The sequence below is a fragment of the Halichoeres trimaculatus genome, unplaced genomic scaffold (assembly GCF_033239565.1).
Source record: "Halichoeres trimaculatus isolate MK-OKI-2021-1 unplaced genomic scaffold, fHalTri1.1 fHalTri1_scaffold_13, whole genome shotgun sequence".
NCBI classification, from domain to species: Eukaryota; Metazoa; Chordata; class Actinopteri; order Labriformes; family Labridae; genus Halichoeres; species Halichoeres trimaculatus.
Genome location: NW_027437191.1, coordinates 33,537,096 through 33,550,678, shown reverse-complemented (window position 1 = coordinate 33,550,678; position 13,583 = coordinate 33,537,096). Strand labels below are relative to the sequence as shown.

Below are 13,583 nucleotides of genomic sequence, written 5' to 3'. Positions count from 1 at the left end.
TGGATCCACGGGGCACTGTAGAGAGGAGGCACCCCAAGGTGGGGGTGGGGGGTGAGTCCCGCCACTGAGTGCAGGATATCATGGAAGGTGTGCGAAATTAAACTGGTTAACCAAAGAAAGGATGAGTGAAAAGTGTGAACCTGTTGTTTTTATTTACCTCAGCTGGATGTGACTGAGTGATGGTGCATGGGAATCAGAGAAATAGACGGAGAGTGAAACAGTAATCAGATCAAGTGGGGAATGATTTTTAAAAAATGCAAAAAAAAAATCAGAATGAAAAAGTAAATAAATAAAAAATCTGATCGATTAAATCTCCACAACACCACCAAGCAAAGCAAAAAACACAACTTAAAGAGAGACCATCATGAAGGTCTAAGATGACGTCACAGCATCACTGTTTTACCTTTAGGTCCGTTTGTTTTCACTGATCCACAGCATCCACGTGACTCTATGTTCAGATCACACACAAATCAAACACACACTCGCTTCTGTTTCCATTAAAACAGCTGCAACAGGTTGAAACCCAGCGATCAGTGTCTCCCAGGATAACTTCACAGGATGCAAAAGTGCAATGAGCAAAAAAAGGCGCATGCTCACTGTGGATTCAAACAGTTCCTGTGATGAAGCAATGGATGGTAAAATATCCAGAGATTGGTCAAAGAGAGTTCTGTGCAGCACTTTGTTCTGGTGGATTATCTTTAAGATTTTTTTTATTTTAGTTTTTTTATTATTATTATTATTTCTTTCTTTTTTTCTTTTGAGTTTTGTTTTTTATTTTTTTGTTGAGTTTTTTTCTTTTAGTTTTTTTTTCCTGTGTTTTTTGTTAGTTTAGATTTTTTTTTATTATTATCATTTTTTAAAGAATGTTTAAAAGATTTTTTTTAGTTTTTTCTTTTTTGAGAGTTTTTAAGGTCTTTTGTGTTTATTTTTATTTTTTATTTTTTCATTTTTAAAAGTAATTTTGATAGATTTTTTTTTAGGTTTTTTTTTGGGTTGTTATCTGTGTTTCTTTTGTTGTTGTTTGTTTAGGTTTTTTGTTTTAATTTTTTTAGGAATGGTTTAAAGATTCTTTTTTAGTTTTTTCTTTTTTTGAGAGATTTTTTTAAGCTTTTTGTGTGAATTTTTACGGTTTTTTTTCATTTTTTAAAAGTTATTTTGATGGGTTTTTCTTTTGATTTTTTTTGCTATTTTTTTCTCTTTAGATTTTTTTAATAATAATTCGTGGGAATTTTTTAATTATTTAAGGCTTTTTGAGGTATTTTTTAAATTATTATTAATCAATTTATTTTTTTAGGGATTTTTTTATTATTAATATTAATTGATTTCTTTTTGAGGGACTTTTTTTAGTTATTTGAAGGTTTTTGAGTTCTTTTTCAGTTATGATTACTAATGAATTTCTTTTTGAGGGAATTTTCTGTATTTAATTTATCTTCTTTTTTTTAAGTTTTGATGCTTTTTTGGATGACCTCTAACATTATTCCAGAAGTGTCTTTGAAAAATCAATGTGTAGGCAAACTGAACATTCTTTTGTTTTTTTATGTTTTTTACTATTATTTAGGGATTTTGCCTTTTTTTTTTTTGGTTTCATTATATTTTATTTTATTTGAGATTTGGTGTTTTTTTTTGAACGACGTCCATCGTTTTTCCAGAAGTTTCTCTGCAGTGATCAACGTGTGGGACTAAATCCTGAAGAAATGTTGCAGGAAAAAAAAATCGAAAGCAACATGTTGTGTTTTTTTCCCTCAGTGCATCTTGATCCATGAGCAAGGCACTTCACATCACACATTCACACGATCAGTCTCTCACACACACACTCTCACACACACTCCCTCTCTCTCTCTCTCCCATACACGCCGGTGACGTCAGGCAGGAGTTTGGAGTAGAAAGCCAAGTGGATGAAGGAAGTGGAGATCTCCACCCTCCAGCCTCCCCCTGACACTTCTCATAAATATTACCGAGGCTTATTCCAACAACTCGCAGCACAAAGTCACATCGTGTCCCGCTCCTGACGCGCTTCACCTGTCAGAAAACACCAAAAGTGATTTTTTTTCCTCCTCTTTCTGCGCTTCCAGCCAACGTTTCCCTGAATCCAACTTTATGCGCCGGTTCCTGCGCCGCGGGCTGGAGGGCTGCTGTGGCCGCTAACAGGTCGCTGCCCCGGGGGCGACAGTCTGCTTCTCCTCCCGCACAGGGACCCACACGTCGGAAGGTGAGGGGGTTCTGCTACCATGCACCGCTGCGTGTCTCCATCCTGAGCCCGTGGACCGGAGATCTGTCAAGTTTGGAGCCTCGGGACTTGGTTTCACCGGTTTTAGTCGCTGCGGGCGCAGACGGTGGTGAAAGTGCTGATTTCACGCTTCTGCACAACTTGATGTTTCTGTGAGCAGAAAAACAAGAAAGTGGACTTTTTTTTTCTTCCTGATCTGAATCAGAAAGTCGAATTCATGATGAGCAAACCCGCCGGCTCAACAGGTGGCTGTCTGGATATTCTGAACGTCAAATCAAGTAAGTGCGGCTTCTCTGTCCTGACGCGCTCTGCGGCTCGGTGCTGGAGGAGCAGAAACGGGCCTTTCTCTGTCAGTCAGTCAGCAGGTGTACGAAACAGCTACAGCACGACTCAATATTCCTCATGTCAGCTCAGATTTACTGTGATAACTCCGCGTGTTGTTTCCTCGAGGTGTGGCAGGAATCAGAGCAGGGCTGTGGCCGGAGTGCGTAAAATCGAGCCTGGGAGGGTTCTAACTTTATTTTAAGGAGTGAAAACATTTGTGTGGTTGTTGTTTAATTCAATAACAGTGTTTGTTTTTATGCTTTTGCAGCTCTTGTGAATTTTAAATAAGAAGCAACAAGTGGCATAAAACAGCGAGGTGGTGTGTGACAGAAAATGTGTTTTTAAAGCCTGATTAAAAAAAAAGATTTGCGCGTTAAATTTTCTGATTGTTTCCTTTTACGCACAGGGATAAAATTTCCTCCATGTGCGCGTTTTGGGAAGAAATTGAGAGATTTTTTTAATGTTTAAAAAAGTGATTCTTTTATTAATAAATTGAGTTTAGTAAAGAAAGATTTTGTGATTTGATATTTGGATTAAATTAGAATAAAAGTCTTTTCTTTTTTAATAATTAATGAAATGAAATGAGGTGATTTCCAGGCCTCATGGAGGCTGCTGTTCTGATTTTAAAGGATGAGAAAATTCCTCTTAAATCTGCATCACATTTGTGTCCCTTTTCCAAACATGTGTTGATAATCTCCCTCTGCTTCTCACGTCCTGATGATTAATTAATTAAACCCTAAATAAAAACACAGCACAGCCACTGCCTCTCACATTATGGGTGGTCAGCGTAAACATTTCCTGCTCTTGGGAAAACTTGGTTTCACTCCTTTTTTAGCAGCTTTTGGCCCTGATGGTGATTACGTTAATGGAAGATGCCATATATTTTCAAGCAATTACTGCGCACAATGGGGACGAATTGGACCCCCACAGCGGGAAGTTAAATACATTTCCACTTCTTTCACAACATTTTATTTAACTGACACCGAGGATGTATAATTTATTTTTAATTTGAGGTTTTATTTTGGGTGAAATGTGGTGGAAATGTTGGTTTTTATTTCTAAAAATGTAGGTGAAACTTTTATTTTGATGGTGCGTAAATGAGCTAACGTGCGTAAAAATAGAAAAATTTAAATCTTGGAGTTTTCACAACAAATAATAAATAAAAAATATTTAAAAAAATGTGGGGGCTTTTATCCCACACTGGGTCGATTTTTCTAATTTACGCCTGAGAAACACGTCGCCCCTTTTGAAGGCCAACTGTTGCTGAAACTCTCCGCAGACACACAGGAAAAGTGAGTCCTCTCCATCTCATGCCAATTACACGGCTGTGACCGTCAGTTGGAGTCCACGCACGGCCTTCTGATTGGAAAATAATCTGCCAATTGAAGCTCCATAACTCTCTCCTGGAGTCATTGTTTTTGCTGCTCGCTGCTTCTTCCCATGCCACCCTTTTTGCCGGGTCACTGGTGAATCAATGAGCAGGTGGCAAAACGTCAGTGTAATTACATAGACGGCGTTTCCCTCCAGAACGACGAGCAACTCCCCTCATGTGCATACGAATATCCTTCTATAGATGTCCATACAGAATCTTCAGAGGAAGGAGAAAAAAATCAGATTTTTTCATCTCCTCCGGGTCCATTTACATACACTTCATTTGAGTTGGTGAAACGAGTTGGTGCGCATTATTCTCATGGTGCAGTGTCACTCCCTAATCCCGGGGCCTATAGACCTGCGGGATAAAGCAGCTGTCGAGTCCCATTATGAAGGGGAGTTGGCAGCTTGTCGAGATCCAGGCAGTCAGACGAGGTTCAATGGGGGAAAATCATTAAGTTAACACTTTCCCCTAATGTCTCCATTGTGCGCCCCCGGCCCATTGTTTTAGAGAGCTCAGATATGACGCTTCCCACCGGACTTTATTCTGGAAATGTGCGCCGCGAATTCCCATGGAGGGACGAGGTGTGGGGCGATGTACAGTGTGTGTGTATCTGTGTGTGTGTGTGTGTGTTTTCTGGCCTGTCTGATAGAAACAAATTGTTTTGGAGCTACTTCTTCTAAAAATCATTGTCGTAAACGTCTCAAACTGGTCTGTTTCGGCCTTCGCTGCAGGATTTCAGTGCGTAATGGAAAAAAAACGTAAAACGAAATTTTCTCCACTTTTCTGTAAACTTTGGGAAAACTTCAGATGAGATTTTTTCTTAATTTAATCCAAATTTAAAAAGTCACCCTAAATAAAATCTTTTAATTTTTTTCTCAGGTCGTATTCTGGACATCCCCTGCAAAGTGTGCGGAGACCGCAGCTCGGGGAAACACTACGGTGTTTACGCCTGTGACGGCTGCTCGGGATTCTTCAAGAGGAGCATCCGCAGGAACCGAACCTACGTCTGCAAATCTGGCTCTCAGGTGAGGCCTAGAGATTTATCTCATCATAAAACGTTGAAGAAAGCCTCCAAGTCTAAAATCTATTAAAAACATTTTTTTTTTCATCTCACTTTTTTGTTTCTTTTTTTAAATTTCTGGAGAGAGTTTTTGATAATTCAGACATTTAATGACAGATTTCTACTTCAAAATCAATCTGCGCCTTTTTTCCTGTGAGCTGACTCTATAATATCACATCAGAAATTAGTTTCAAGAGAAATCAGCTCTCAAAGTGTGATCAGATCCTCATCCAAGCCCCTGATCCTCGTTTAGAACCCTTTCAGCTTTTACGCACAGAATGCGCATTTTACGCGCAGCGTCTCCAGACGCGTCTTTTCTCCCTGCTGTTGTGTTTAAGTCTCCCCCTTGATGAGCTTAATTGTGTCATGCCTCTACCATTAAAGCGCCGCTCTAAACACCGCGCATGCTGTAATGTAGCAGGTGTAATCCAATCTAAGTGATGGCTCTGGAGCGAGGGTTTAGGCAGCAGAGGGCGGGATGGAGTGTGTCTCCTCCGGGGAGCAGGTCGATGACTGCGCGGTAACTGCGCGAGCTTTCACCTGCAGATCGGCCTCCCAGGGAGATGATAACAGGAGGGGTTTTACTGTGAAAGCTGGAGCTGGAACTCACTCTGCGAATGTGTGTGTGTGTACGTGTGTGTGTGTGTGTGTGTGTGTGTGCAGGGTGGCTGTCCCGTGGACAAAACTCACAGAAACCAGTGCAGAGCGTGCCGGTTGAAGAAGTGTCTGGAAGTGAACATGAATAAAGACGGTAAATGGGTTTAATTGAATTATCACTCCGGCCATACACACGCTATGTGCTGGCGTGTGTGTTGGAGGTGAGGGCTTCGGGTGGGAAGAGGGTTAAGGAGGTTTATAAAACTTTAAACAAGCTTAAAGTTCATGTTTTACGACACATTTTGTACAGTTTACGCTTTAATTTTCACAAACTATTTAATCCTTTAAGCAAACTGAATTTGCTCCTCATGATTTGGAAATTGAACCTTAAATTAAAAAAAAAAAAGTGCTGCTCTGACTGAGATAAATCTCCACTCCTCCACAGCCGTCCAACACGAAAGGGGCCCCCGGACGTCCACGATCCGCAAACAGGTCGCCCTATATTTCCGGGGCCACAAAGAGGTGAACGGATCGTCGACCCATTTCCCGGGATCCTCTCTGCCCGGCCCTCCCTTCTTCACAACGGTCACGCAACTGGAGCCTCACAACCTGGAGATGAGCGCCGTGGCCACCACGCCGGAACGACAGGCCATCGTGGGGCTGGCGCAGCCCACACCCAAGGTATGCGTGGGAGCTTTTTTTCTGCTTCACATTTTGCGCCATTCTCACTTTTTATTGAGAGTATTCTCTGGACATTTGTATTTTTTTTTTTTTTTGCCTTCACTAATGTTATTAAAGGATTACAGATTTTTTTTTTTCGCAAGGGTGAGAAGTTGAAATTCTTGTCCTGATTTAGCAGCTGCAAATCCGCCTATTAGATTTCTCACTGTAAATCCTCTTCAAGCAACACTAATAATTATAAAACCAGGTGCTGGGGCTTGGAATTTGACCTTTTTTTGTCCACGGCTCTCTGCTCACTTTAAAAGAAAATAAAAAAACGCACAGAGAGGTTTATGTTGTTGCTGTGATCTCTCCAAATCTCCTCCAGTATCCACACGAAGTCAGCGGCACCCCGATGTATCTCTACGAGGTGGCCACAGAGTCCGTGTGCGAGTCCGCTGCGCGCCTCCTTTTCATGAGCATCAAGTGGGCCAAGAGTGTTCCCGCATTCTCCACCTTGCCTTTATCCGACCAGGTACACTTTGGACTGCAAGTTTCAGGGGTGTAAATGTAATCCCAAACGTCAGGGGGAGTGAAGCTGAGCGTTAGAGGCTGGGGCTCGCATTCTTTGGCAGCGTGTTTATCTGTGCGCATTATGGATAAAACCCTCAGCCAGCTTTACGCACGCCTTCCTTCTCCTTACATCGACTTAAACTCAGTCAGTTCTGCTTTTATCATGTGCGCAGTCTCACTCCAACACCTCCTCTTGCAGCTGATTCTCCTGGAGGACGCGTGGAGGGAGTTGTTCGTGCTGGGCATCGCGCAGTGGGCCATTCCCGTGGACTCCACCACTCTGCTCGCTGTTTCCGGTATGTGCGCGGCCCTCAGAGGCCTCACGAGCCGCACACGTGAATGTTTTAAACACAGTTTTAACCCAAGATGATGACGTTTTCCTCACAGGGATGAACACTGAAAACACAGAGTCCCAGCGGATGAATAAGATCATGTCAGAGATCCAGGCGCTGCAGGAAGTGGTCACCAGGTTCCGGCAGATGCGCCTGGACGCCACAGAGTTCGCCTGTTTGAAATGCATCGTGACTTTTAAAGCAGGTTGGTGCACTCAGCTCGCTTCATTTCTCCAGAATCAAACCGGAAGCAGTATTTTACCTGCTTCATATTCCAACTTCTTCCTGTGTGTCACAGTTCCCACGCATGGAAACACTGAGATCAGAAGTTTCAGGAACGCCAGCGCCATCGCTGCGCTGCAGGACGAGGCACAGCTCACCCTCAACAGCTACATACACACCAGGTAACCCACAATCTGAAGCTTTGAGTTAATGAGGTAATATGTCTCTGCACCAGGGGCGGCATCATGGGTGGGCCGAGGGGTCCCAGGCCCACCTGAAATTTTTTTCATAATTTTCATATTTACATTTAAATTGGTTTAAAAAGAGCATGACTCGTTTCGTTAGCATCAGACCCTCTGTCTTTATTGAATAAGTCAAGTTTTTTAGCCTGTTGGAAAAAAAAAAGTCATGAAACATTCAGCTTCATGGGGGCGGGATCAAAATATTCTTTAATAGGAGTGGGAGAAAATATCAAAAATCAATGTATCAGGATTTTTTGTTTGACAATATCAAACAAAATTCAAGATTATTTGTCAAAACAAATTTCTTGTCCTTGTTTACAAACTGGATTGAAAAAGAAAAAATCCACTTTTCTCCAGCAGAGGGCGAAATGTTTCTCTCTGACTCACGTGATGTGCATTTTGTGGGAAAATATGACTCCTGATAAAGTCTGTAGACATCATCATCATTTAACTTTTTCTCATGGTCTGGTGTTAAAAAAGCAAACGAAAAGTCACAAAAATTGAAATCAAATCGTCACCCCAAAAATCGTAACAGAATGTTACTTACTCTAATTTGGGCACTTTTTCTGTAACAGCTTATTTAACACCTTACCTTTTCCAAACTAGTAATGAGATTTCAGTTACTTACCCAAGTCTGCACGTTACTATTTTCTAATTTTTCTTAGTTAAAAAAAATTAAATCTGTCTTTTCTTGCATCTCGAGGAGTGACAGGAGACAACGAGTCATGTCACTCTGTGCGGGCAGTTTGCTTAAAAGATCTTTGACTGAAACATTTAGGAATCAGTCAGAGAGAAATCAGCGCACTGCGGCTTTAAACGCTGGAGAAGTTGTTTAACTTTTACCTGAGGGAAAGGTGAGTCCCTCTGTTCCATGAGCTGAACTCTCAGTTTAGCATAAATCCATCGTTGAGGAGCAGAACAACATGACGTAGGCTACAATGAGGCACCTAGTGACAAGCAGGGGCGTGCCCAGACTTTTTAGACTGGGGTGCCCCGGGTAGCAGGGTACTGAGGATCATGTGAGCGGACTCTCCAAGAGCCATTTTTCCTCAGCTCATCTGGATTAAAGTTGATCCGAAGCCACAAAATCTACTTTATCTTCCTGATAGAGACTACAGAGCAGGAAATGCATGGCTTGATCAAAACTTCCTAAACAAACTGGCACAGACACTTTTTACTGACATTAATCAAAGTAGAAGAAGTAATACTATGTGAACAGACTGCTCACAGCTCAATGTTAATTATTTCACAGTTATTATTGATGATTTACAGAACAATGATGGTGGTAAGGAGCTTCATTGTAACTAATGCTGTTTATTGGAACAGGCCTCACAGGCACCACGTTGGAGACCCCTGCTTTAGAGTGTATAAAACTCTTTTCAAAGCTAAAATCCAGTGATTACTTATCTCAACTATAAGGTTGCTAAATTTAATGAAATTGTACATCTGATGTCTTAGTTTCTTATATTTAACTTATTATTTTAATTTGCTGAAATGTCATAAAATCTTCAAATTTCAAAAGTTTTTGGAGTTTCAAAAAAATTGCAAAAAAAAAAAAAAAAAAAAAATGCAAAAAAGATTTTGAAATTCCAAAAATATAGAAAATTCCCCCCCAAAAATGTAAGAATCAATTTTTTTAGGAAATTCACAAAATTTTGAATTACAAATTTGCAAGATTTTAAAAAATATTGTGATTTTTTTTTAATTTAACACGAATTAAAATCCAACACTTTTGCAAAAAATTGTAATTTTATAAACTTTAAAAAAACATAAAATTTAGAAAAACTTTGAAATAAAACAATTGCAAAAATTAAGAAAATTTTTTAAATTTAAAATATCCGCAAAAATTGAGTAAGGTTTGAAAAAAATGGCCAAAATAAAGAGAGTGTTTGAATATAAAAAATGCAAAAATTAAGAAAAACTTTAAAATAAAAGTTGTATAAAATTAAGTTAAGTTTTGAAAATTTAAAAAATGCAAAAAATTAAGAAAAACTTTGAAATTGAAAAAAATGCAAAAATGAAGTTAATGTTTGACATTTTAAAAAATGCAAAAATTGAGAAAACATTTGCAATTTAAAAAACTGTAAAAAAAATCAGTCAAGGTTTGAAATAAAAAAAAAAAAATGTTACGAAAAAATTTATTAACATTTTAATTTTTTAAAGAATACTTGAGTTTTTGTGATATATGAATAAATCACTCAACTTATTATCTTGTTATCTTCCCAGGGCTGTAAAACTTGAGGTTAGCCACAGGTGCATGGAAAGTTGGTGGGCTGTTGATGTTGTAGGAGGTGAAGTAGAGCGGTGGCAGGCTTTATTGACAGATGGGATGAAGATTTAGTTCAACTAAATGTTAACACAGGATTTTATTTAGTGTATTTTTATCTTATTTCATTTTGATTTTATGGGTTTTGCTTTGATTGATTTATTTTGTTGCTTGGCTGTTTGTCTTATTTGTTTGTTTTTTTTCTGTCAGCTGTGTATTTTTTACCTGTGTTTACCTGTTTATTGTGGCGCTCTTTGTGACCCTGGGTGTTGTCTTGCAGGTATCCCACTCAGCCCTGCCGCTTCGGGAAGCTGCTCCTGCTCCTCCCAGCGCTCCGCTCGGTCGGCCCGTCCACCATCGAGGAGGTTTTCTTCAAGAAGACCATCGGGAACGTGCCCATCACGCGGCTCCTCTCCGACATGTACAAGTCCAGCGATATATGAGCTCGCGGCGTCTCCGTGACTTGAGCAAAGGGCGCACAGAGCCAGGAGCCCGTCCACAGACTGTCAACCACAGCAGGTGTTTAACCATGAAACAAAGACTGCCCCACAGCCAGATTTCACTGAGTAGCCTGTTAACAGACAGTAGAGTTGAGGAGTAGCGCGTAACTTTCATCCTAGAGAGACTGAAGCTGAAAGCGGCCATCTTTGCTGTGGGCACGGACAAACTGAAATGTTTAAATATCGCCTGAAGCCTCGAGAAAGAGCTCGTTTCAGGAAACAGAAAAAAGAAATGTTATATATTCAGAAGTCTCCGAGCCTCTGACACCAATGAGCTTGACGACCAATCCAGTCTCCTGCAGCTGCGTCCAATCACAGCGGAGAAACCAAATAAAGACGACGCATGCGTGACGGGGTGCTGAAACCAAACGCACATGGCAACGACGACGAAGAAGAAGAAGAAGAAGAAGTTTCCAGCTCTGGAGGAAGGACTCACACAGACGCTGGCAGCGACTCCTGCCTGTAAAACTACATTCACATGAAGACAGTGTGTGTGTGTGTGTGTGTGTGTGTGTGTGTGTGTATGTTTCAGTGGTCACTGTCCTGTTTGTGTCGGTGTGTCGCAGCACTGGGAGCGTGTAGGTCGACTTTATGAAGTTAGACACTAACACTGGATATAAAACCATGTTCAGCACTTGGAAATCTTCTGTTTGTGGCTCGTTCTGTTTTTATCCTGTTGTAAATATTTGGAGTTATGAGCGTTTAGAGTTGGAACGGAGAGAATAAAAAACACTGGATGAAACTGTTTTCATTTCACCTGGAGATAAAAAAAAGTTTGGAAAGTCGTTTGTTTACAAATCTGTTTTAAAAACTCTATAAATCAGGAATGGTTTGCTCCAAAGTCACATGACCCAAATCAGCTGAGGTCCCATCCTTTTTGGTGTGAACCTTGAAGAAAGTGTGTCATGTTTCAGCTCCTCCTCATCAATATTTCATCAGAATGATTGTCTGTACATGGGGCGCATTAACTGTTCATCAACTGTGTTACCAACATTTTCTGCTCTTCTTACTATAGATGTTATAAAGACCAAACTGTGAAGAAAAGGAGCAGAAATATGAGCTGATGGAGGTCAGGTGGTCTGCAACTTTTACTTTCTTAGGGGCCATTTTTCCTCAGCTCACCTGGATTAAAGTCAATCAGGAGCCACAAAATCTACTTTAGACTTTAAAGAGTATAAAATTCTATGCAAAGTTAAAATCTAGTGAATAATTATCAAAACAAGAAGTTTCTTTCAATTTACAAAATTATACGTTTAATTTTTTTTTCAGAAATTTGCAAAAGATAAAAAATCAATCCAAATAAAAAAAAACGTACATTTTTTTAAAATTCAAAAATGTGCAAAAACACAATAAAATATATTTGCAAAAAAAAAAAAAAATTAGCAAAATTGTAAAAGAAAAAAAATCCAAGAACCTTAAAATTAATTTAGAAAATTTGACTTTTTTTCCTTTTTTTAAACATTTCTGATCTTAAAATTTTAACAAAAAATGCAAAATAAAAAAGTGAGCAGTCAGCACAAAGGCCAAAAAATGGAGGAAATGTCAACCGTGTTAGCATCACTCTTCTTGTCCTGTCAGCTGTGTTACTGTGATTTTTGTGTCATAATTATTTTAAATTTTTGGCTAAACTGTGATATAAATGATGAGGGACATTTCAAGGGACGTGGTTTTACATAGAAATGTTGAATTTCTCTAAATGCAGTATCATATGGATTTATGTTGAAAAAATAGTTTCAACTTTTGTCCATAACACAGTTGGCAAAATAACGCACCATTTTTTAAACTTAAATATTTAAGAATTCACTGAAGATTAAGGTTGATCATTAATGAATTTAGTACAATGGTGTATACTTTGCTAACAAACAGAATGTAAGGCTAAAAAAGCACAGATTTTTTCACTTTTTTATAGAATCAGTCGAGTGATTTGATTTTTTGTTTCTGCCGATACCGAGTCTTGATTCCATACTTCGAGCCCCCGGCTTCAACCAATGGTGTCACAGCAGCAAAATGACGTCATGCCCTACGTCGTTTCTATGAGGAGCTGAGACAGTCTGAATCTGTATCACTGCAAAAAAAAAAAAAAAAAAACAGAAATCTTATCAAGTATTTTTGTCTTACTTTAAGTGGAAATTGTCTTTTTAGACTTAATATGAGCCACATTTAACTGATCAGTCCAGAAAAACGTCTGATTCCAAGTTATTTGAGGACAAAATGAGGTCTGAATTGCTGTAACAAAAAAAAAAAATCTGCCAATGGAACAAGAAAAATGGTTCATGTATGAAGACATTATTCTTGTTTCAAGCAAATTTTCTAGCAAATTTTTCTTCTTTCCCATATTTTTTTCCTACTTGTTCATTTTTGTCTTTAGATAACTTAAAACAAGACACTTTTTCTTGACCGGTCAGGTGAATGTGGCTCATATCAAGAATAATAGGACAATTTTTGGTTAAAATAAGACAAAAACACTTGATAAGAATTCAGTTTTTTGCAGTGTTAATACTTAGCTGTGTTTTTTTTTCTATTTGTTTCAAATATTACAGATCTGATTTAAAGAAAAGACGAGAGAATGAATAGATCGCCCTGATAGACCTCATTTTCGCCTTAAAATAACAATGAAACAAAACATTTTATAGACTGACCAGTTGAATGTGACTCATAAAGAGTATTTTAAACTCCTACACTGCAAAAAAATGAAATCTTATTGAGCATAGTTGTCTTACTTTAAGTTAAATTTGTCTTATACTCAATATGAGTCACATTCACCTGAGCAGTCCAGAAAAATGTCTGATTTCAAGTTATTTGAAGACAAAAAATGTGTTCTGAATTTTTTGTAACAAGTAAAAAAAAATCTGCCATGCAACTTTTTAAGCAAATTTTTCTTGTTCCATTGCAGATTTTTTTTTACTTGATCCAAAAATTCAGACCTCATTTTGTCTTTAAATAACTTGAAATCAAACATTTTTCTGGACTGGTCAGAGGAACGTGGTTCATATTTAGTCTAAAAAGACATTTTAACTTAAAAGAAGACAAAAACACTTGATACGATTTGCAGTACTAATTGCAAACTGTTTTCTTTTTTCTATTTGTTTGATCAGATCAGGACATCCCTTCTACTTTCACATAAACCCAATAAAACGTGAGTTTAACTTGGTAGTGTTATATAAATGATTAAATAACCTGATGTTTTCTAGCATTTTCTTTATGA

The 13,583-nt window shown here is 38.7% G+C and overlaps 1 protein-coding gene across 1 annotated transcript; it reads left to right on the top strand.

Annotated features, from left to right (window-relative positions):
• Positions 1-1,909: 1,909 nt before the first annotated feature.
• Positions 1,910-11,108, top strand: nr2e1 (nuclear receptor subfamily 2, group E, member 1). The gene is made up of 9 exons (XM_074685243.1): positions 1,910-2,505; positions 4,806-4,951; positions 5,650-5,737; positions 6,029-6,264; positions 6,632-6,778; positions 7,016-7,112; positions 7,204-7,353; positions 7,447-7,552; positions 10,159-11,108. Exons 1-9 carry the CDS (start codon positions 2,445-2,447, stop codon positions 10,319-10,321), a joined length of 1,194 nt encoding a protein of 397 aa, XP_074541344.1. The 5' UTR covers positions 1,910-2,444; the 3' UTR covers positions 10,322-11,108.
• The last annotated feature ends 2,475 nt before the right edge of the window (positions 11,109-13,583 follow it).

What these genes read in the sequence shown, in the direction of transcription:
- nr2e1 (XM_074685243.1), top strand. Translation starts at nt 2,445, where the DNA reads ATGATGAGCAAACCCGCCGGCTCAACAGGTGGCTGTCTGGATATTCTG. An exon ending in TGGCGCAGCCCACACCCAAG is followed by an intron (nt 6,265 to 6,631) that starts GTATGCGTGGGA and finishes AATCTCCTCCAG; the next exon opens with TATCCACACGAAGTCAGCGG. An exon ending in CACTCTGCTCGCTGTTTCCG is followed by an intron (nt 7,113 to 7,203) that starts GTATGTGCGCGG and finishes TTTTCCTCACAG; the next exon opens with GGATGAACACTGAAAACACA.